Source organism: Bufo bufo, chromosome 6 (genome assembly GCF_905171765.1).
Source record: "Bufo bufo chromosome 6, aBufBuf1.1, whole genome shotgun sequence".
NCBI classification, from domain to species: Eukaryota; Metazoa; Chordata; class Amphibia; order Anura; family Bufonidae; genus Bufo; species Bufo bufo.
In genome coordinates, this window is record NC_053394.1 from 21595415 (window position 1) to 21619155 (window position 23741).

Here is a 23741-nt window from a genome sequence, read left to right on the forward strand (position 1 = left end):
GGCTGCTCCTATTTCCCACTTCACCATCTCAGGGAATTCAGGGTTTTGTCAGCCCAGGCACGGGGACATCTCAGATCTACCTTCAAGATCTGTAGATGGGCTGAGCAGTGCAGAGAAAGAGGTCAGGGATTAGCTAGGAGGTGACCCTTCCCTGTCTCTCGCCCAGAGCCTGGTTGGTTCGTTATCTGTCATATTGAGTGCACGCCCGCCGTGACAAATTGCCAAAATAGCAGTACCCTAAATCTGGTGTTTCAGCTGTGGCTAGCCAATTGCAATACTGTCTGCTGTCTGCCGAAGCACAGTTTTTGTTCTGGGTTGAATACAATTCCCAACTTAGCAATTCCCTAAATAATTTTTTTTCTGCTGTATCAGGCCAAGTTTAAATCGATCCATAAAAGGGTATATTAGATTTAAAGAGGACCTTTCACCTGTATAAACTACAGGTCCTTCTAAAAAAATTAGCATATTGTGATAAAGTTCATTATTTTCTGTAATGTACTGATAAACATTAGACTTTGGCCTCATGCACACGACCGTTGTGTGCATCCGTGGCCGTTGTGCCGTTTTCCGTTTTTTTTCGCGGACCCATTGACTTTCAATGGGTCCGTGGAAAAAACGGAAAATGCACCGTTTGGCAGCCGCATCCGTGAGCCGTGTTTCCTGGCCGTGAAAAAAATAAGACCTGTCCTATTTTTTTCACGGCCAACGGTTCACGGACCCATTCAAGTCAATGGGTCCGTGAAAGAACACGGATGCACACAAGATTGGCATCCGTGTCCGTGATCCGTGGCCGTAGGTTAGTTTTTATACAGACGGATCCGAAGATCCGTCTGCATAAAAGCTTTTTCAAAGCTGAGTTTTCACTTCGTGAAAACTCAGAACCGACAGTATATTCTAACACAGAAGCGTTCCCATGGTGATGGGGACGCTTCTAGTTAGAATACACTACAAACTGTGTACAAGACTGCCCCCTGCTGCCTGGCAGCACCCGATCTCTTACAGGGGGCCGTGATCAGCACAATTAACCCCTTCAGGTGCGGCACCTGAAGGGGTTAATTGTGCTGATCACGGCCCCCTGTAAGAGATCAGGGCTGCCAGGCAGCAGGGGGCAGACCCTCCCCCCCCCTCCCCAGTTTGAATATCATTGGTGGCCAGTGCGGCCCCCCACCCTCCCTCTATTGTAATAATTCGTTGGTGGCACAGTGTGCGCCCCCCCCCTCCCTCCCGCTATTGTAATAATTCGTTGGTGGCACAGTGTGCGCCCCCCATCGGCCCCCCCTCCCTCTATAGCATTAACAACATTGGTGGCCAGTGTGCGGCCTCCCATCTCTCCCCCCCCCCCCCCATCATTGGTGGCAGCGGAGTTCCGATCGGAGTCCCAGTTTAATCGCTGGGGCTCCGATCGGTAACCATGGCAACCGGGACGCTACTACAGTCCTGGTTGCCATGGTTACTTAGCAATAGTACAATAGTAGAAGATTCATACTTACCTGCTCCAGGCTGCTGCTGCGATGTTCGTGTCCGGCCGGGAGCTCCACCTACTGGTAAGTGACAGGTCTGTGCGGCGCATTGCTAAATGAACTGTCACTTACTAGTAGGAGGAGCTCCCGGCCGGTCACGAACCTCGCAGCTCCCAAGCTCCCAGGTAAAGTATGAATCTTTTACTATTGTACTATTGCTAGTAACCCGCTGCCACCAATGATCGGGGGGGGGGGGGGGGGGAGATGGGAGGCCGCACACTGGCCACCAATGTTGTTAATGCTATAGAGGGAGGGGGGGCCAATGGGGGGCGCACACTGTGCCACCAACGAATTATTACAATAGAGGGAGGAAGGGGGGGGGGCGCACACTGTGCCACCAACGATTTATTACAATAGAGGGAGGAAGGGGGGGGGGCACACTGTGCCACCAACGAATTATTACAATAGAGGGAGGAGGGGGGGGGGGGGGCCGCACTGGCCACCAATGATATTCAAACTGGGAGGGGGGGGGTCTGCCCCCTGCTGCCTGGCAGCCCTGATCTCTTACAGGGGGATATGATAGTACAATTAACCCCTTCAGGTGCGGCACCTAAGGGGTTAATTGTGCTGATCACGGCCCCCTGTAAGAGATCGGATGCTGCTAGGCAGCAGGGGGCAGTCATGTACACAGTTTGTAGTATATTCTAACTAGAAGCGTCCCCATCACCATGGGAACGCCTCTGTGTTAGAATATACTGTGGGAAATGAGGTTTCACGATCTCACTCATATCCGACAGTATATTCTAACATAGAGGCGTTCCCATGGTGATGGGGACGCTTCAAGTTAAAATATACCATCGGATTGGAGAAAACTCAGATCCGATGGTATAAAAGGGACTCCAGACTTTACATTGAAAGTCAATGGGGACGGATCCGTTTGAAATGGCACCATATTGTGTCAACGTCAAACGGATCCGTCCCTATTGACTTGCATTGTAATTCAGGACGGATCCGTTTGGCTCCGCACGGCCAGGCGGACACCAAAACGACTTTTTTTTCATGTCCGTGGATCCTCCAAAAATCAAGGAAGACCCACGGACGAAAAAACGGTCACGGATCACGGGAAAACGGAACCCCGTTTTGCGGACCGCAAAAAAATACGGTCGTGTGCATGAGGCCTTTCATATATTTTAGATTCATTACACACAACTGAAGTAGTTCAAGCCTTTTCTTGTTTTAATATTGATGATTTTGGCATACAGCTCATGAAAACCCCAAATTCCTATCTCAAAAAATTAGCATATCATGAAAAGGTTCTCTAAACGAGCATCTGAATCAACTAATTAACTCTAAACACCTGCAAAAGATTCCTGAGGCTTTTAAAAACTCCCGGCCTGGTTCATTACTCAAAACCGGAATCATGGGTACGACTGCCGACCTGACTGCTGTCCAGAAGGCCATCATTGACACTCTCAAGCAAGAGGGTAAGACACATAAAGAAATTTCTGAACGAATAGGCTGTTCCCAGAGTGCTGTATCAAGGTACCTCAGTGGGAAGTCTGTGGAAAGGAAAAAGTGTGGCAGAAAACGCTGCACAACGAGAAGAGGTGACCGGACCCTGAGGAAGATTGTGGAGAAGGACCGATTCCAGACCTTGGGGGACCTGCGGAAGCCACCGTGTACAGGCGTGTGCAGGAAATGGGCTACAGGTGCCGCATTCCCCAGGTCAAGCCACTTTTGAACCAAAAACAGTGGCAGAAGCGCCTAACCTGGGCTACAGAGAAGCAGCACTGGACTGTTGCTCAGTGGTCCAAAGTACTTTTTTAGGAATGAAAGGAAATTTTGCATGTCATTTGGAAATCAAGGTGCCAGAGTCTGGAGGAAGACTGGGGAGAGGGAAATGCCAAAATGCCTGAAGTCCAGTGTCAAGTACCCACAGTCAGTGATGGTCTGGGGTGCCATGTCAGCTGCTGGTGTTGGTCCACTGTGTTTTATCAAGGGCAGGGTCAATGCAGCTAGCTATCAGGAGATTTTGAAGCACTTCATGCTTCCATCTGCTGAAAAGCTTTATGGAGATGAAGATTTCATTTTTCAGCACGACCTGGCACCTGCTCACAGTGCCAAAACCACTGGTAAATGGTTTACTGACCATGGTATTACTGTGCTCAATTGGCCTGCCAACTCTCCTGACCTGAACCCCATAGAGAATCTGTGGGATATTGGGAAGAGAAAGTTGAGAGACGCAAGACCCAACACTCTGGATGAGCTTAAGGCCGCTATCAAAGCATCCTGGGCCTCCATAACACCTCAGCAGTGCCACAGGCTTATTGCCTCCATGCCACGCCGCATTGAAGCAGTCATTTCTGCAAAAGGATTCCCAACCAAGTATTGAGTGCATAACTGAACTTAATTATTTGAAGGTTGACTTTTTTTGTATTGAAAACACTTTTCTTTTATTGGTCGGATGAAATATACTAATTTTTTGTGATAGGAATTTTGGGTTTTCATGAGCTGTATGCCAAAATCATCAATATTAAAACAAGAAAAGGCTTGAACTACTTCAGTTGTGTGTAATGAATCTAAAATATATGAAAGTCTAATGTTTATCAGTACATTACAGAAAATAATAAACTTTATCACAATATGCTAATTTTTTGAGAAGGACCTGTATATGAACCGAGTATTCTGCCATGTAGAGCGGCGCCCGGGGATCTCACTGCACTTACTATTATCCCCGGGCGCCGCTCCGTTCTCCCGTTATAGGCTCCGGTACCTTTTCTTCTTAAGTTATAGTAGGCGGGTCTTCCCTTGTCCTGTGGGCGTCTCCTTCTCCTAGGCTGCAGCGTTGGCCAATCGCAGCGCACAGCTCACAGCCTGGGAGGTTTTTTTCTCCCAGGCTGTGAGCTGTGCGCTGCGATTGGCCAGCGCTGCAGCCTAGAAGAAGGAGACGCCCACAGGACAAGGGAAGACCCGCCTACTATAACTTAAGAAGCAAAGGTACCGGAGCCTATAACGGGAGAACGGAGCGGCGCCCGGGGATAATAGTAAGTGCAGTGAGATCCCCGGGTGCCGCTCTACAGGGAGGGCAGAATTATTAGGCAAATGAGTATTTTGACCACATCATCCTCTTTATGCATGTTGTCTTACTCCAAGCTGTATAGGCTCGAAAGCCTACTACCAATTAAGCATATTAGATGATGTGCATCTCTGTAATGAGAAGGGGTGTGGTCTAATGACATCAACACCCTATATCAGGTGTGCATAATTATTAGGCAACTTCCTTTCCTTTGGCAAAATGGGTCAAAAGAAGGACTTGACAGGCTCAGAAAAGTCAAAAATAGTGAGATATCTTGCAGAGGGATGCAGCACTCTTAAAATTGCAAAGCTTCTGAAGCGTGATCATCGAACAATCAAGCGTTTCATTCAAAATAGTCAACAGGGTCGCAAGAAGCGTGTGGAAAAACCAAGGCGCAAAATAACTGCCCATGAACTGAGAAAAGTCAAGCGTGCAGCTGCCAAGATGCCACTTGCCACCAGTTTGGCCATATTTCAGAGCTGCAACATCACTGGAGTGCCCAAAAGCACAAGGTGTGCAATACTCAGAGACATGGCCAAGGTAAGAAAGGCTGAAAGACGACCACCACTGAACAAGACACACAAGCTGAAACGTCAAGACTGGGCCAAGAAATATCTCAAGACTGATTTTTCTAAGGTTTTATGGACTGATGAAATGAGAGTGAGTCTTGATGGGCCAGATGGATGGGCCCGTGGCTGGATTGGTAAAGGGCAGAGAGCTCCAGTCCGACTCAGACGCCAGCAAGGTGGAGGTGGAGTACTGGTTTGGGCTGGTATCATCAAAGATGAGCTTGTGGGGCCTTTTCGGGTTGAGGATGGAGTCAAGCTCAACTCCCAGTCCTACTGCCAGTTTCTGGAAGACACCTTCTTCAAGCAGTGGTACAGGAAGAAGTCTGCATCCTTCAAGAAAAACATGATTTTCATGCAGGACAATGCTCCATCACACGCGTCCAAGTACTCCACAGCGTGGCTGGCAAGAAAAGGTATAAAAGAAGAAAATCTAATGACATGGCCTCCTTGTTCACCTGATCTGAACCCCATTGAGAACCTGTGGTCCATCATCAAATGTGAGATTTACAAGGAGGGAAAGCAGTACACCTCTCTGAACAGTGTCTGGGAGGCTGTGGTTGCTGCTGCACGCAATGTTGATGGTGAACAGATCAAAACACTGACAGAATCCATGGATGGCAGGCTTTTGAGTGTCCTTGCAAAGAAAGGTGGCTATATTGGTCACTGATTTGTTTTTGTTTTGTTTTTGAATGTCAGAAATGTATATTTGTGAATGTTGAGATGTTATATTGGTTTCACTGGTAAAAATAAATAATTGAAATGGGTATATATTTGTTTTTTGTTAAGTTGACTAATTATTATGCACAGTAATAGTCACCTGCACACACAGATATCCCCCTAAAATAGCTAAAACTAAAAACAAACTAAAAACTACTTCCAAAAATATTCAGCTTTGATATTAATGAGTTTTTTGGATTCATTGAGAACATGGTTGTTCAATAATAAAATTAATCTTCAAAAATACAACTTGCCTAATAATTCTGCACTCCCTGTATATGTCAGCATACTCGGTTCATATAGTTTATACAGGTGAAAGGTCCTCTTTAAGGTGCGGATAGTGTCATCCTCAATAACTTCACACGCTACCGTGCATTTCCAAGTTTAATTCTGTCCGTAAACGTATACCTGTCACCCAGCGCCTAAATAATAGGCCTAAAATTTATATTTAGCTAAATCTGTGTTTATTGCTGAGGCTGGTCAATTCATTTAGTGTCCGCCAAAGCAAAGTTTTTGTTCTGGGTTGAATACAATTCCCAACTTAGCAATTCCCTAAATAATTTTTTTCTGCTGTATCAGGCCAAGTTTAAATTGATCCATAAAAGGGAATATTAGATTTAAGGTGCGGATAGTGTCATCCTCAATAACTTCACACGCTACCGTGCATTTCCAAGTTTAATTCTGTCCGTAAACGTATACCTGTCACCCAGCGCCTAAATAATAGGCCTAAGATTTATATTCAGCTAATCTGTGTTTATTACTGAGGCTGGTCAATTCATTTAGTGTCCGCCAAAGCACAGTTTTTGTTCTAGGTTGAAATACAATTCCCAACTTAGCAATTCCCTAAATCAGTTTTTTCTGCTGTATCAGGCCAACTTTAAATCTATCCATAAAAGGGTATATTAGATTGAAGGTGCGGATAGGGTCATTCTCAATAACTTCACACGCTACCGTGCATTTCCAAGTCTAATTCTGTCCGTAAAAGGGATACCTGTCATCCAGCGCCTAAATACTAGGCCTACAATTTATATTCAGCTAAATCTGTCGTTACTGCTGTGCCTGTATTAGTGTAATACGGTACCTAAATAGATAGCCAGATAGTGTTAGGTGCCTGTAAAAAAAAGGACTGAATTTGAATTCAATACATTGGGCCAAATAATTTTTTTCTTATTGTGGTGAACGGTAACAATGTGGAAAACATCTAGTAAGGGACGCGGATGCGGACATGGTCGTGGTGGTGTTAGTGGACCCTCTGGTGCTGGGAGAGGACGTGGCCGTTCTGCCACAGCCACACGTCCTAGTGAACCAACTACCTCAGGTCCCATTAGTGGCCAGAATTTACAGCGATATTTGGTGGGGCCCAATGCCGTTCTAAGGATGGTAAGGCCTGAGCAGGAACAGGCATTAGTCAATTGGGTGGCCGACAGTGGATCCAGCACGTTCACATTATCTCCCACCCAGTCTTCTGCAGAAAGCGCACAGATGGCGCCTGAAAACCAAGCACATCAGTCTGTGACATCACCCCCATGCATATCAGAACTTTGTGGCCTGTTGCGCTGTTTCGAGTACTCCACCAACATGGCCAGTGGCGATGACGCTGTTATCAGCGTTACAATACCACTTCTATGTCTTCTTGAGAAAACACTTAGGGCGATGATGGAAGAGGAGGTGGCCCAGGAGGAGGAGGAGGAGGAAGAGGGGTCATTTTTAGCACTTTCAGGCCAGTCTCTTAGAAGTGACTCAGAGGGAGTTTTTTTGCAACAGCAGAAGCCAGGTACAAATGTGGCCAGCCAGGGCCCACTACTGGAGGACGAGGAGGACGAGGATGAGGAGGAGGTGGAGGAGGATGAGGATGAAGCATGTTCACAGCGGGGTGGCACCCAACGCAGCTCAGGCCCATCACTGGTGCGTGGCTGGGGGGAAACCCAGGACGATGACGATACGCCTCCCACAGAGGACAGCTTGTCCATACCTCTGGGCAGCCTGGCACACATGAGCGACTACATGCTGCAGTGCCTGCGCAACGACAGCAGAGTTGCCCACATTTTAACGTGTGCGGACTACTGGTTTGCCACCTTGCAGGATCCCCGGTACAAAGACAATGTGCCCACCTTACTTCCTGCACTGGAGCGTGATAGGAAGATGCGCGAGTACAAGCGCACGTTGGTAGACGCGCTACTGAGAGCATTCCCAAATGTCACAGGGAAACAAGTGGAAGCCCAAGGCGAAGGCAGAGGAGGAGCAAGAGGTCGCCAACGCAGCTGTGTCACGGCCAGCTCCTCTGAGGGCAGGGTTAGCATGGCAGAGATGTGGAAAAGTTTTGTCACCACGCCACAGCTAACTGCACCACCTCCTGATACGGAACGTGTTAGCAGGAGGCAACATTTCACTAACATGGTGGAACAGTATGTGTGCACACCCCTCCACGTACTGACTGATGGTTCGGCCATATTCAACAGAGCTAGCCTTTTATGCCTTGGAGGTGCTGGCCTGCCCGGCGGCCAGCGTTTTGTCTGAACGTGTATTCAGCACGGCAGGGGGCGTCATTACAGACAAACGCAGCCGACTGTCTACAGCCAATGTGGACAAGCTGACGTTCATAAAAATGAACCAAGCATGGATCCCACAGGACCTGTCCATCCCTTGTGCAGATTAGACATTTATAACTACCTCCCCTTAACCATATATTATTGTACTCCAGGGCACTTCCTCATTCAATCCTTTTTTTATTTTCATTTTACCATTATATTGTGGGGCAACCCAAAGTTGAATGAACCTCTCCTCTGTCTGGGTGCCGGGGCCTAAAAATATCTGACAGTGGCCTGTTCCAGTGTTGGGTGACATGAAGCATGATTCTCTGCTATGACATGAAGCCTGATTCTCTGCTATGATATGAAGCCTGATTCTCTGCTATGGGACCTCTCTCCTCTGTCTGGGTGCCGGGGCCTAAATATCTGACAATGGCCTGTTCCAGTGGTGGGTGACGTGAAGCCTGATTCTCTGCTATGCCATGAAGCCTGATTCTCTGCTATGGGACCTCTCTCCTCTGTCTGGGTGCCAGGGCCTAAATATCTGACAGTGGCCTGTTCCAGTGGTGGGTGACGTGAAGCCTGATTCTCTGCTATGACATGAAGCCTGATTCTCTGCTATGACTTAAAGCCTGATTCTCTGCTATGACATGAAGCCTGATTCTCTGCTATGGGACCTCTCTCCTCTGTCTGGGTGCCGGGGCCTAAATATCTGACAATGGCCTGTTCCAGTGGTGGGTGACATGAAGCCTGATTCTCTGCTATGACATGAAGCCTGATTCTCTGCCATGAGACCTCTCTCCAATTGATATTAGTTAATTTTAATTTATTTTATTTTTATTTTAATTCATTTCCCTATCCACATTTGTTTGCAGGGGATTTACCTACATTTTGCTGCCTTTTGCAGCCCTCTAGCCCTTTCCTGGGCTATTTTACAGCCTTTTTAGTGCCGAAAAGTTCGGGTCCCCATTGACTTCAATGGGGTTCGGAGCGAAGTTCGGGTCGAGTTCGGGTTCGGGGCGAAGTTCGGGTCGAGTTCGGATCCCGAACCCGAACATTTCCGGGAAGTTCGGCCGAACTTCTCGAACCCGAACATCCAGGTGTTCGCTCAACTCTACCTGTATCCTATGAACTCTGTCATCAAAAAAAGTTCTCGTTTGAAAAACGTAGAATAATTTCCCTTGATTACCCCTTATAGGTTCTTTGTCACCCTGTTTTCAGTCCCACAGCCCATATGGTGGGTTTCTCTTGGTTAAATTTTTATTGACTGTTGAGTCTCCTGTATATGGTAATTACATGTCATATTATCTTGTGTATCCAGGAGCATTTTATAATGAGACACTACGGACAGATTACTGTATGGTAAGTACACCCCACCTATGCATGGATGTAGAGATGTGTTCTTTTCCAGTATCAGAAATAATACCAATAAGTATTTTTATTATTCTTTAGGTTTTAAGGCATTTTGAGATTAAGGACCACACAACATTTTCTGCTTTGTCTTTGCATTCCAGAACCATTTATTTATTTTTTAGCTTTTTTTTTTGCAACAACACAGCAATCTGGGGTTGTAGCGGCCGTTCGGGAAACCACTAGAGCTGTCATTTAGAAAGCAGAGGGGAGGGGCTGGGGAAGTGTTCAGTGAGGAGAGCGCAGGGCACTGAACCAGAAGGTACCGCCTTTAGGACACTTGCAATCATGGTGCTAGGGTTAATCAAAGGTGGATTTCTCAATCTTGAAACCTGCATGACCCTCCGCCGAGGTATACTTCAAGTGCTGCTCCCATCACCTGTGCAGTGCTGTCAGCGGATTTTAAGGGTTTTAGGGGAATGCAGCCTAGAAAAGAAACAAACAGTAATTTCTGAATAATGTATATTTCTGTTACCATCTAAAGCCTATGACATGTTCAAACGTTCGATTTTCCATGTGGATTTCGGTACATTTGCAACACCAAAATCTGCATAAAATCTGCTCTCAATCCACCTTCTAATAGAAAATTTGCGCTGTATTTCATGCAGAACATTTTTTGGTGTACAGATTGAAATTCCACATTTCAGAAATTTTTATTCTGCTCCTAAGTTTTTAGCATGCGCACCTGTAAGAACATAGCCTTATTTAGTTGCTTTGGAATACAACTCTGCACTAGAGTTGAGTGAACACCTAGATGTTCGGGTTCGGGGAGTTCGGCCGAACTTTAAAAAAAAGTTCGGGTTCGGGACCCGAACTTGATCCGAACTTGGACCCGAACCGTATTGAAGTCAAGGGGGACCCGGACTTCACTTTATTATTTTCAGTTATAACATGGTTATAAAGGAAAATAATAGTATTAGCTTTTTCAGATCCCCCCTCCCTCCCCAGTATTAAAATCATTGGTGGCCAGTGCAGCCCCCCCTCCCTCCCTCCCCAGCATTAAAATCATTGGTGGCCAGTGTGGGCCCCCCACCCCCACCCCCCCTATTAAAACCATTGGTGGTTAGTGCGCCCCCTCCCCTATTAAAATCATTTGTCCAGTGCGGCCTCCCCTCTCCCCCCCACCCCTAATTAAAATCATTGGTGGCAGTGGCCACAGGTTAACAATCCTCCTCCCCCCATCATTGGTGGCAGCGGAGCGCTGTCTGTGGCCGGCCGGGCACTCCTCCTACTGGTAAGTGACAGATCTGTGCTATGAGCAATGCGCCGCACAGACCTTTCACTTACCAGTAGGAGGAGCGCCGGCCGGCCACAGACAGCGCACGTAAGTATAATGCTGCTAAAAGTGCTAAGTAACCATGGCAGCCAGGACTGCAGTAGCGTCCTGGCTGCCATGGTACCCGATCGGAGCCCCAGCGATTAAACTGGGACTCCGATTGGAACTGCCACTCCGCTGCAACTAATGATGGGGGGGAGTGTGGTTGTTAACTAATGATTTTAATTAGGGGGGGAGAGGGGAGGCCGCACTGGACAGCAATGATTTTAATAGGGGGTGAGTGGGGGTGGGGGGGCTGCACTAGCCACCAATGATTTTAATAGGGGGCCGCACTAGGCACCAATGATTTTAATAGGGGGGGGGGCTGCACTGGCCACCAATTATTTTAATACTGAGGAGGGAGGGGGTCTGGCCCCCTGCTGCCTGGCAGCACCTGATCTCTTACAGGGGGCTGTGATCTGCACAATTAACCCCTCAGGTGCGGCACCTGAGGGGTTAATTGTGCGGCTCACAGCCCCCTGTAAGAGATCAGGTGCTGCCAGGCAGAAGGGGGCCGTTATGTCCACAGTTCTCAGTATATTCTAACTTGAAGCGTCCCCATCACTATGGGAATGCCTCTGTGTTAGAATATACTGTCGGATCTGAGTTTTCACGATCAAACTCAAATCCGATGGTATATTCTAACATAGAGGCGTTCCCATGGTGATGGGAACGCTTCAAGTTAATATATATTATCGAATTGGAGAAAACTCCGATCCGATGGTATATTAATATTATCCGAACACCGAACCCGAACCCGAACTTTTACTGAAATGTTCAGGTTCGGGTTCGGGTGCCGAACACCGTAAAGTTCGGTACGAATCCGAACTTTACAGTTCGGGTTCACTCAACCCTACGCTGCACTTCAGGTGAATTCCTTCCAAAAAATGTTTTACATTGGATAGATTTCACAAAATCTCTTCCCACTCTGCTGCTGCCATTATATAGTGCATATTTTTGCTTGCAATTTTATGATGGAAAATCTGCACCGTATAAACCCCATGCGGATGTAACCAAAGGGTCGAATATATACAATTTTGGCTTTTTTTAATAAACATTCGAATGCAGCTTACATTGTATTTTCTTTATTCCTTTTCATAAAATGCAACTGAAAATGTCACCAACTCCTATTATGGGTGATTTTAAAATCCTATCTCCTCATCAGCCTCTCTTTTTCTATAACCTCCTCTCTTGTCCTCTCACAACTTACTTCCTTTGTCACTCTTGAAGAGGGCAATACACTTCCCTGTCACTGCTCAGTCTCAAACTTTATTAACTCAACCTTCCCACTTTCTGACCACAATTTTCTTTCCTTTAGTATAAAGACCTCTCAATCTTCTCACAATATTCCTACTTTTTACACTTACAGAAACCTACACAGCATTTACTTCCAGCAACTGATTGACAACCTACAGTTAGCTCTTACCCCTATCTCTTCCCTCTCCTGTCTGGACCTGGTTGCCAATCTTTACAACCATACCCTCAATACCACCCTGGAGTAAGCAGTTCCAACATCAATCCGACCTTCCCGACACAGAAAATGGCAACCCTGGCACAGACCTGAAACGCATTTTCTACAGCGGTGCTCCAAATGGGCAGAATGCTTATGGAGAAATCACATGACTATCAGCAGACTTCCTCCATTATAAGCGTATTCTTAAAACTTACAATTCGGCCCTCAACTGTGCCAAACAGAATTACTTCACCTCTCTCGTCTCCTCACTCTCAAACATCCAAAAACGACTCTTTCATACTTTTTATTCTCTTCTAAGCCCTAAAGATCACATGCCAATCATTGACCTCTGCGCTGATGACCTGGCCACTTAATTCAGAGAAAACATTGGTATCATCCAGCAGGAAATAATCTCCCAGCCTCCAACCAATTTTGATCCTCCTTCCTCCCACTCTTCCACGTTATCTCTCTCCTCTTTCAAACCTATAACCTTAAGATGTCTCCAAGCTTCTTTTTTTATTTTTTTATTAAAAGTTTTTTATTAATTTTGTGTGTTAACAAGAACAGTGTAACACAGTATAGGGTTGTCCCACCATCTGGAGCAGTGGTCCTATTCCCTCACACCTTCCCCAGTCACTCTCCTCAGCTGTCATTACTCACCTTACTACAATATTTAACCTCTCTGGTATCTTTCTGTCCTCTTTCAAATATTATGTTATAATACCACTACAAAAAAAAAAATCTCTTGATCACCTGACCTGTGCTGCTAACTACCGACCTGTTTCTAACTTCCCCTTCATCTCTAAACTCCTGGAACGTCTTGTCTACTCTGTCGTAATAAGCTATCTTTCTGAAAACTCTCTTCTTGACCACTTACAAATCCACTCTACAGAAACTACCCTTACTAAAGTGTCTAACGATCTCCTCACAGCAAAAAGGAATGGCAACTATACTCTACTGATTCTTCTGGATCCCTCTGCAGCTGCAGCTCTGCGTTTGATACAGTAGAGCACAAACTCCTCCCCACTATGCTCCTCTCAATTGGCCTTAAGGACATTACACTCTCCTGGTTATCTTCCTATCTCTCTGTCTGCTCCTTTAGTGTATCATTCGCTGGCTCTTTTTCTTCTCCTCTTCCTCTAGATGTTGGGGTTCCTCAGGGTCCTCTACGCTTCTTTCTCTACACATCCCCGATCAGACAGACTATCAGTAGATTTGGCTTTCAGTACCATCTCTATGCTGATAGCACCCAGCTATACATTTCATCCCCTGACATCTCCTCTGCTTTACTCCAAAAGACCAGTAATTGTCTGGCAGCTTGTCTGGCAGCTTGTCTCTAAAGTCATGTCCTCTCTGTATCTAAAACTGAACCTCTCAAAAACTGAACTTCTTGTCTTTCCCCATCTACTAACCCACCTAAACTTGATATTTCAATTTTCGGTCTGCAGTTCTATCATAACTTCTAGGTAGCCCGTCAACTGTCTTGGGACCATGTTTGATTTGGATCTTTCCTTTGTTCCCTTCCTCTTGTCATCTGCACTTCAAGAACATCTCCAGAATCTGCCCTTTTCTTACAGTGGAAACAGCAAAAACTCTTGTTGCTTTGATTCATTCTCGTCTTGACCACTGTAATTCATTACTAATTAGTCTTCCTCTCACTAAACACTCCCCCCTTTCAGTCTGTCTTAAATGCTACAGCCAGGCTCTTCTATCTGTCCTCCCGCTACACTGATGCTTCTAGCCTGTGCCAGTCGCTTCACTGGATGTCCTTTCACCACAGAATATATTTCCAACTTGTCACCCTCACCCACAAAGCTCTCCACAGTGTTGCACCTCCATACATCTCCTCCCTCATTTCCGTCTACCACTCTACTCGTGCTCTCTATTCTGCTAGTGATTCAAGATTAACATCCTCCATAATTCTTACCTCTCGCTCCCACCTTCAAGACTTTTCTCGATCTGCACCTACTCTCTGGAATACTCTGTCCCGGAATATCGGGTCAATTCCCAACTTTCCTACTTTCAAATGTGCCTTAAAAACACATCTTTTCAGGCAGGCTTATCATGCTTTCTAAACTGACTCTTCAGATCTGAACTTCAGCTTCTGACAGTAAAGCCCTCTCCAAAGCACTAGCACATACACAGATCAGCCTACACCACTCCGTTTAATTAGAAGATGGCTGGACCACTTTTTATAACAATCAACTACCTTTTGTCAACCCTGCCTCATATATTGTAAGCTCTTGCGAACAGAGCCCTCATTTCTAGTGAATTATTTGTATATTAGCCGGTAACTTTGTGATGTCTTTTGTTTTGTACATCACGCCTCTGAATTCTAAAACGGAATATGGTGAAACTATATAAATATTATTATTATTATTATTATTATTATTATTATTATTTTTAGGGCACAATACATCTTTGTTTCTTTAAACTGCTGTATGTTGTATTCTTCATTTATTTCTTGTTTATTTTAAATGGAGAAAAATAGGGGGTCCAAAACCAGATGTAAAAAGAAGCTGAATCTCTCCTTTATAGGGATTATCCCACTAATTTAAAATACTTTTTAAAATTATTTTTCTCACTTAACTGATTTTCTTCCCTTTCTGTGGGTGGTCAACAGCTCATCAAGTACCTGTATCTCCCAGGATGCACTGCAGTTAGCTTTTGTTAGCTACTGCCTCCTTTGCATAGAAAATTATCCTTCAGATATAACCCCAGAGATACCTAGAGGATGTTATTCCCCCACAATTTTCTTCTTCACTGTCTAGAGAGCTAAAGCTATGTGTCTATGAATTTAGGGATGTATGAATAAAAGTTGTCTTGGCTGCTTCACCTGCTACTCTATGAGATCACTACGCCAGCACTGTCAGGAGAAAGGGAGTGGGGAAGCTACTGAGCATGTCAGTCCACCTCTGAAAGCAAAATAAGGTAGACCAGAAGGATAAACAGCAGGGGGCGCAACTAGAGAGGAAAATGTACAAAAAACAAACAAACTGAACTATATTTTTATTGCATGTATTTTATAATATTTCATTTGAAATGTCCTATCCATGGCATAGTAATACTTTTCATGGGATAATCCCTTTAAGAATTAAAAGAATTAAGCTACAGAACGAGTCCAGGATTTAGTATCTTGTACTGAGCTAAGAGATTGCTTGGCTGAATACGGAGGAATCCACCATGTTCATTTCCTACAGTATTGTGCAGTTTCACATCTTTTGATGAGAAGCAATGAAATAATTGATATTAAAGGGGTCTTCCAGTATCAAATTGGGATTCCTTGGGCCCAACAGAGTAAATTATTCTTTGAGACCAACCCAATAGGTTATGATTTAAAGAAATAGACCCTAGGGGCAAGTCATTGGCTCCAAAGGCAGCTCTGACACTGGGTCATCTATAATTTTACAAGTTATAGCTATTTGTCTGATCAGCAGGGATCTAAATTCCCACATTTGCACCAATAAGAGGTTTCAAAATATGGGAAATTGGAGTTGGGGGTACCTTATATAGTTTTGTTCAATGTGTAGTGGATTGAGCTGGTTGAGCTGTGTAGTTCCAATGCTGAAAACTGGCGACAATGCTACTGCAGAACCACTGATTAGCGGGGTTGAGAGTATCAAACCTCTGTGGATCAGGTATTGATAGCATCACTTGTAAAATCCAGGAAAACCCCTTTAATTGAACTATAGCCATACAGTAAAATCCAGGATAACACCTTTAATTGAACCAAGGCCGTACAGTCTCTCTTACCCCTTGTGCTTCGATCGCCACACTTTTCAGAGCAATATCACCATTTACTGCTAAAGTTTTGACTTGTTCTATAGGAATTCTGTGAGCATATTCCGTAAATAGATTTCTATCCACAGAAACCTGGAAGAGAGAAACAATTCAGATGGAGGAAGAGGCAAAATTTTGGCATTAAAAAATCAGAGCTACGTGTATGTCAGTAATTTTAGCTATCTACAAGCACCCCAAACTTACGGGTGGATGAGTTTCACAAGTCCAGTTCTTCGTCTCCCCAGGAAGTAAAATTACAGACCTCTACAACAGTTTTTGCATGCCTGACCTTCTTCTTGGTGGTAGTCCTTCATATTTTAGGTTGTCAATGAACACGGACATGAAAAAGCATGTATGTTTTGAGATCAAACAGGTAAAAAATCATGACCATGTTCTCTAGGGATTCGACCACTTGTGGCAGGTATGGCTACAGTTCACCGTCTGGAATTCACACTGAATATTGAGGAATGTGTTGGAGAATTCATAGTAGAAATGAAGATTTCACCCTCTTATTGCAATTATATGCAGATTTGGTTGCAGAAATGTTCTGATCTGTGTGTATGAGGATTTGTTTTAATCTCTTCCACATTTCTGCTGCTGTGTTAGCTGTGAATCGCTCCAAAAGGGTTTTCTGAGATTCTGTAACTGATGATAGGTCGCCCTCACCAATGAGTTGTTTGAAGAGGCCACGGCACTCCAGTGAACAATGTGGCCTCCTCGCAGCTTACCAGGGACATTGATTTTACTTGGTTTTGAAGCTCGGCCTCATTAACTTGCCCAGGCCATGTGGCAGCGCTCACTAGAGCACCACAGCCTCTTTAAAAACTGATTAGTGGGGGTGTAAGCCGGCAGAACCCCACTGATCTGATATGGATGATCTATTCTGGAGCATAGGTCATCAATATCAAAATCTCAGACAATCCCTTTAAGCACCGTGCTTTTGTCCTAGCTGGTATATATCAGTGTACAAGAGAAATGCATAAATGAAAAGCATTATAAAACACTAAGGTTATCAGAAGTCAAGGCTGGCATTAGCAAATAATGAAAGGGCAGAATGAACATTAGAACATATTATATCACAGTCATGGTATCCAGGGGAAGGCTAAATCCCCCCTCCCCACTCAAATAGAGAATAAATAAAAACGAGAAGAAAAAAATTAACATTCCAAAATTCTTCATTATGTAAACCTACTTTATAGTCTTTGCTTGTGATGATAATCCGGAATTCAAAAGGGTGCCACTTAGTAAATGGAACCTGAAATTTACGTTCCTCCGTCCCCCAGATTCCATTTTGCCTTGTGTTGGAGACAACCAATCCTTCATCAATGCGAAAATTTAAATGGAAGGGGATGTCGTCATTTTCATTACTACCAGTTTGGAAATTTACTGTAACGCTAAAAGGAAAAATACATCGGCCATCAGGAATGCAATTGTTTCCAAATTAGATTAGAAAGAAGAAACATATTATAAACTGGATCTTAAGAGGAGAAAAGTGATCCTGGAAAGATTCTCTCCCCTTCGGTGTTTTACAGACGCTCCAGGTTTTGGCTTCTGAATACTGATGCCATACACTGTACTGACTCTCATCATTGCCCATGCTTAGGAAGTATTGTACATAGCTAGTACGTTCCTCGAGAATGTTTCTCCTAAGGGTTCGTTCACGTAAGCCAAGTTAAAATCTGTGGGAAAACCACTCGATTCTCATTTGAATAGAAAAGGAAGAATGGAAACTGTTGCGGGCGGTCGCAAGCCGATCAGCCCCATTGAATGAGACCAAGTCACAGTGGGGATTTATAGCGCGTAAGACTGCAACTCTATTTTTAATAGAAAGTTTATCATCGATGAAATATATTATATAATTGCAAACCTTTTAGCTGAAGGTAGGATATCGCCATTGATAATAACCACAGTGTCATCCTTGACTCCACCAAGGAACTGGGTAACGAATGGAACAGACTGGAATGAAAAGATCATAGTCATGAAATAAATATTTACCAATTTTTTCGGACCATAAGATACAAATAATGATTACTCCTGTCGTTCCATAAACAACACTTCATATTTCATTGAAATATTCAACATACTGTAAGTTTACATCCAGAAGAATACGACAGATGAATGTGATGCTTTCACTACCCCCAATATGACAACCACACCAGCCCCCATTGAGCATCACATCCCCAAATATGATAATAAACACACCTGCACTCCCTTACAAAAGAGTAAAACTCCTGAGCTCTTTGCTCCAAAAAAATAACCCTATTTCACATCACACCCCCAAACATGAGAACCACACCAACTTCCTATGTAAACGCCTTCGTGATCAGTTTTGGGCCTTATTAAAGATGTAATTTTTTGGTATTTTGTCATCGTCGCCTTTCAAGAGCTTAGAGCTTTATTTGTCCGTCTATGTAGCTGTATGAAGGCTTGTTTTTTATTGGATAAATTGTAGTTTTTAATTTCCCCCTTTTGTGGTACACATAACTTACTGATTAACTTTTATTAACTCTTTCTGGGAGGGAGATCGGAACAACAGCAATATAGCCACTGAGGTTTTGTTATAAATATTGTGACACAGTGAGAGGTTTATTCTGGAAAAACAGGTATTTTCCTCCCGACGTGTGCTCCTGGGCTGATTTGCAGCCAGGTGGGGTCAAATGCCGGTCCGGGTTTTTGGCAGCACCTGGCTGTCCTTAACCGCCTCCGGACCGCCTAACGCAGGATCGCGTTCCGGAGGCGGCAGCTGCAGGCAGAGTCACGCATATACGCGTCATCTCGCGAGATGCGAGATTTCGCTCAAAGCCGGCCCGCGCATGCGCATCGCGGGCCGGCAAAAGCTAGAGGAGTATTTCGTCATCAACCTGCCAGCCAATGATCGTCGCTAGCAGGTTGCTGAAGCCATCTAACACCTTATATTTATAAATATAAGGTGTTAAATGGCTCCTCTGCTGGTCCTTTTGGTCGGTTGGTTCCAGCAGAGGAGCAGACATCACAGTCAGTACACCCAACACCACACTTAGCCTCCAGATCACCCTCCATCACCCCCATCATCCAAATTAACCCCTTGATCACCCCTTGATCGCCCCTGTCAATCACTAGTGAAAGGGAAAAAAGTGATCAGTGTAAACTGTCACTATTTTTTCCCACTAGTATTGACTGTTAGGTTTAGGATAGTTTAGGCCCCTTGGTTAGGTAGTTAGCGTCGGTTAGTGCCCAGCCCACCGCACCGCAGTGACTGATTCGCTGATTAGCGTATCGCTAATCAGCATTTGTACTTTCATAGTATCTGTAAGTGATCAAAACTGATCACAGTCAGATCTGTAATAGTATTAGTGTCACCTGAGCTCGCCCTCCACCCAAAACGCAGTGTTTGCCCGATCAGGCCTGATCGGTCGCCCACACGTGCGTTCACCCACACCCGCCCCACCGCAGTGACAAAAAATTATTATTTTTTGATCACTGCACAATCACTTTACAAGTAGGGATGAGCGAACCCGAACTGTATAGTCAGGTAAAAGTCCGGGTTCGGGTTCGGTGTTTGGCGCTTTCTTGGCACTTTTTGAAAGGCTGCAAAGCAGCCAATCAACAAGCATCATACTACTTGCCCCAAGAGGCCATCACAGCCTTGCCTACTATTGGCATGGCTGTGATTGGCCAGTGCAGCATGTGACCCAGCCTTTATATAAGCTTGGGTCACGTAGCGCTGCACGTCACTCTGCTGATACAAGTGTAGGGAGAGGTTGCAGCTGCGACGTTAGGGCGAGATTAGGCAGATTAACTCCTCCGAAAGACTTCATTCAGTGATCGATCTACAGCTGTGGATCATTGAACTGCTGCTATTTAATTGCTCACTGTTTTTAGGCTGCCCAGAGCGTTTTTCATTCACTTTTTTCTGGGTTGATCGGCGGCCATTTTGTGTCTTGTGGTGCGCCAGCACGAGCTATCACCAAGTGTATTTAACCATCAATAATGTGGTTATTTTTTGCTATATCCTACATCAGGATCAAGCTGAGCCTGTCACCAAGTTATTCTCAATAACTTCACACACACGCTACTGTTCAATTCCAAGTCTAATTCTGTCCGTAAACGTATACCTGTCACCCAGCGCCTAAAAAATAGGCCTCAAATTTATATTCATCCAAATCTGTCATTACTGTTTTAGCTGGTTAAGTTATTTAGTGTCCGTCAAAGCACAGTTTTTGTTCTGGGTTGAAATACAATTCCCAATTTTGCAATTCTCTAAATTAGTGGTTTCTGCTGTATCAGGCCTACTTTAAATCTATCCCTAAAAGGGTATATAAGATTCAAGGTGCAGATAGGTTTATTCTCAATAACCTCACACACACGCTACTGTTCAATTCCAAGTCTAATTCTGTGTGTAAACGTATACCTGTCACCCAGCGCCTAAATAATAGGCCTCAAATTTATATTCAGCTAAATCTGTCATTACTGGTGTGCCTGTATCAGTGTAATACGGTACCTAAATAGATAGCCAGATAGTGTTAGGCCTGAATTTGAATTCAATACATTTGCCCGAATAATATTTTTTTTCTTATTGTGGTGAACGGTAACAATGAGGAAAACAACTAGTAAGGGACGCGGACGTGGACATGGTCGTGGTGGTGTTAGTGGACCCTCTGGTGCTGGGAGAGGACGTGGCCGTTCTGCCACAGCCACACGTCCTAGTGAACCAACTACCTCAGGTCCCAGTAGCCGCCAGAATTTACAGCCATATTTGGTGGGGCCCAATGCCGTTCTAAGGATGGTAAGGCCTGAGCAGGTACAGGCATTAGTCAATTGGGTGGCCGACAGTGGATCCAGCACGTTCACATTATCTCCCACCCAGTCTTCTGCAGAAAGCGCACAGATGGCGCATGAAAACCAAGCCCATCAGTCTGTCACATCACCCCCATGCATATCAGGGAAACTGTCTGAGCCTCAAGTTATGCAGCAGTCTCTTATGCTGTTTGAAGACTCTGCTGGCAGGGTTTCCCAAGGGCATCCACCTAGACCTTCCCCAGCGGTGGAAGACATAGAATGCACTAACGTACAACCACTTATGTTTCCTGATGATGAGGACATGGGAATACCACCTCAGCACGTCTCTGATGATGATGAAACACAGGTTACAACTGCTGCGTCTTTCTGCAGTGTGCAGACTGAACAGGAGGTCAGGGATGAAGACGATGCAGGGGACGATGAGGTCCTAGACCCCACATGGAATAAAGGTCGTGCCACTGACTTTCAAAGTTCAGAGGAAGAGGCAATGGTGAGACCGAGCCAACAGCGTAGCAAAAGACAAAGAGGGAGCAGTGGGCAAAAGCAAAACACCCGCCGCCAAGAGACTCCGCCTGCTACTGACCGCCGCCATCTAGGACCGAGCACCCCAAAGGCAGCTTCAAGGAGTTCCCTGGCATGGCACTTCTTCAAACAATGTGCTGACGACAAGACCCGAGTGGTTTGCACGCTGTGCCATCAGAGCCTGAAGCGAGGCATTAACGTTCTAAACCTTAGCACAACCTGCATGACCAGGCACCTGCATGCAAAGCATGAACTGCAGTGGAGCAAACACCTTAAAAACAAGGAAGTCACTCAGGCTCCACCTGCTACCTCTTCTGCTGCTGCCGCCTCGGCCTCTTCTGCTGCTGCCGCCGCCTCGGCCTCTTCCTCCGCCTCTGGAGGAACGTTGGCACCTGCCGCCCAGCAAACATGGGATGTACCACCAACACCACCACCTGCGTCACCAAGCATCTCAACCATGTCACACGGCAGCGTTCAGCTCTCCATCTCACAAACATTTGAGAGAAAACGTAAATTCCCTCCTAGCCACCCTCGATCCCTGGCCCTGAATGCCAGCATTTCTAAACTACTGGCCTATGAAATGCTGTCATTTAGGCTGGTGGACACAGACAGCTTAAAACAGCTCATGTCGCTTGCTGTCCCACAGTATGTTGTTCCCAGCCGGCACTTCTTCTCCAAGAGAGCCGTGCCTTCCCTGCACAACCAAGTATCCGATAAAATCAAGTGTGCACTGCGCAACGCCATCTGTGGCAAGGTCCACCTAACCACAGATACGTGGACCAGTAAGCACGGCCAGGGACGCTATATCTCCCTAACTGCACATTGGGTAAATGTAGTGGCGGCTGGGCCCCAGGCGGAGAGCTGTTTGGCGCACGTCCTTCCGCCGCAAAGGATCGCAGGGCAACATTCTTTGCCTCCTGTCTCCTCCTCCTCCTCCTCCTACTCAGCTTCCTCCTCCTCTTCTTCCACCTGCTCATCCAGTCAGCCACACACCTTCACCACCAACTTCAGCACAGCCCGGGGTAAACGTCAGCAGGCCATTCTGAAACTCATATGTTTGGGGGACAGGCCCCACACCGCACAGGAGTTGTGGCGGGGTATAGAACAACAGACTGACTAGTGGTTGCTGCCGGTGAGCCTCAAGCCCGGCCTGGTGGTGTGCTATAATGGGCGAAATCTCGTTGCAGCTCTGGGACTAGCCGATTTGACGCACATTCCTTGCCTGGCGCATGTGCTGAATTTGGTGGTGCAGAAGTTCATTCGCAACTACCCCGACATGTCAGAGCTGCTGCATAAAGTGCGGGCCGTCTGTTCGCGCTTCCGGCGTTCACATCCTGCCGCTGCTCGCCTGTCTGCGCTACAGCTTAACTTCGGCCTTCCCGCTCACCGCCTCATATGCGACGTGCCCACCAGGTGGAACTCCACCTTGCACATGCTGGACAGACTGTGCGAGCAGCAGCAGGCCATAGTGGAGTTTCAGCTGCAGCACGCACGGGTCAGTCGCACTGCGGAACAGCACCACTTCACCACCAATGACTGGGCCTCCATGCGAGACCTGTGTGCCCTGTTGCGTTGTTTCGAGTACTCCACCAACATGGCCAGTGGCCATGACGCCGTTATTAGCGTTACAATACCACTTCTATGTCTCCTTGAGAAAACACTTAGGGCGATGATGGAAGAGGAGGTGGCCCAGGAGGAGGAGGAGGAAGAGGGGTCATTTTTAGCACTTTCAGGCCAGTCTCTTCGAAGTGACTCAGAGGGAGGTTTTTTGCAACAGCAGAGGCCAGGTACATATGTGGCCAGACAGGGCCCACTACTGGAGGACGAGGAGGACGAGGATAAGGAGGAGGTGGAGGAGGATGAGGATGAAGCATGTTCACAGCGGGGTGGCACCCAACGCAGCTCGGGCACATCACTGGTGCGTGGCTGGGGGGAAACGCAGGACGATACGCCTCCCACAGAGGACAGCTTGTCCTTGCCTCTGGGCAGCCTGGCACACATGAGCGACTACATGCTGCAGTGCCTGCGCAACGACAGCAGAGTTGCCCACATTTTAACATGTGCGGACTACTGGGTTGCCACCCTGCTGGATCCACGGTACAATGTGCCCACCTTACTTCCTGCACTGGAGC

At 46.0% G+C, this 23741-nt stretch overlaps 1 protein-coding gene across 1 annotated transcript in view; it reads right to left on the minus strand.

Moving 5' to 3' along the window:
• The window catches only part of LOC121005462 (galectin-9-like), a 47251-nt gene extending 28969 nt beyond the window's left edge, over positions 1-18282 (minus strand). Inside the window, exons 1-4 of the mRNA XM_040438231.1 lie at positions 18176-18282; positions 17501-17702; positions 16282-16401; positions 15597-15613 (exon numbers count right to left, since the gene is read on the minus strand). Of these exons, the coding sequence (XP_040294165.1) occupies positions 15597-15613; positions 16282-16401; positions 17501-17702; positions 18176-18282 (446 nt within the window). The remainder of the gene's footprint in view (positions 1-15596; positions 15614-16281; positions 16402-17500; positions 17703-18175) is intronic.
• Positions 18283-23741: the final 5459 nt, after the last annotated feature.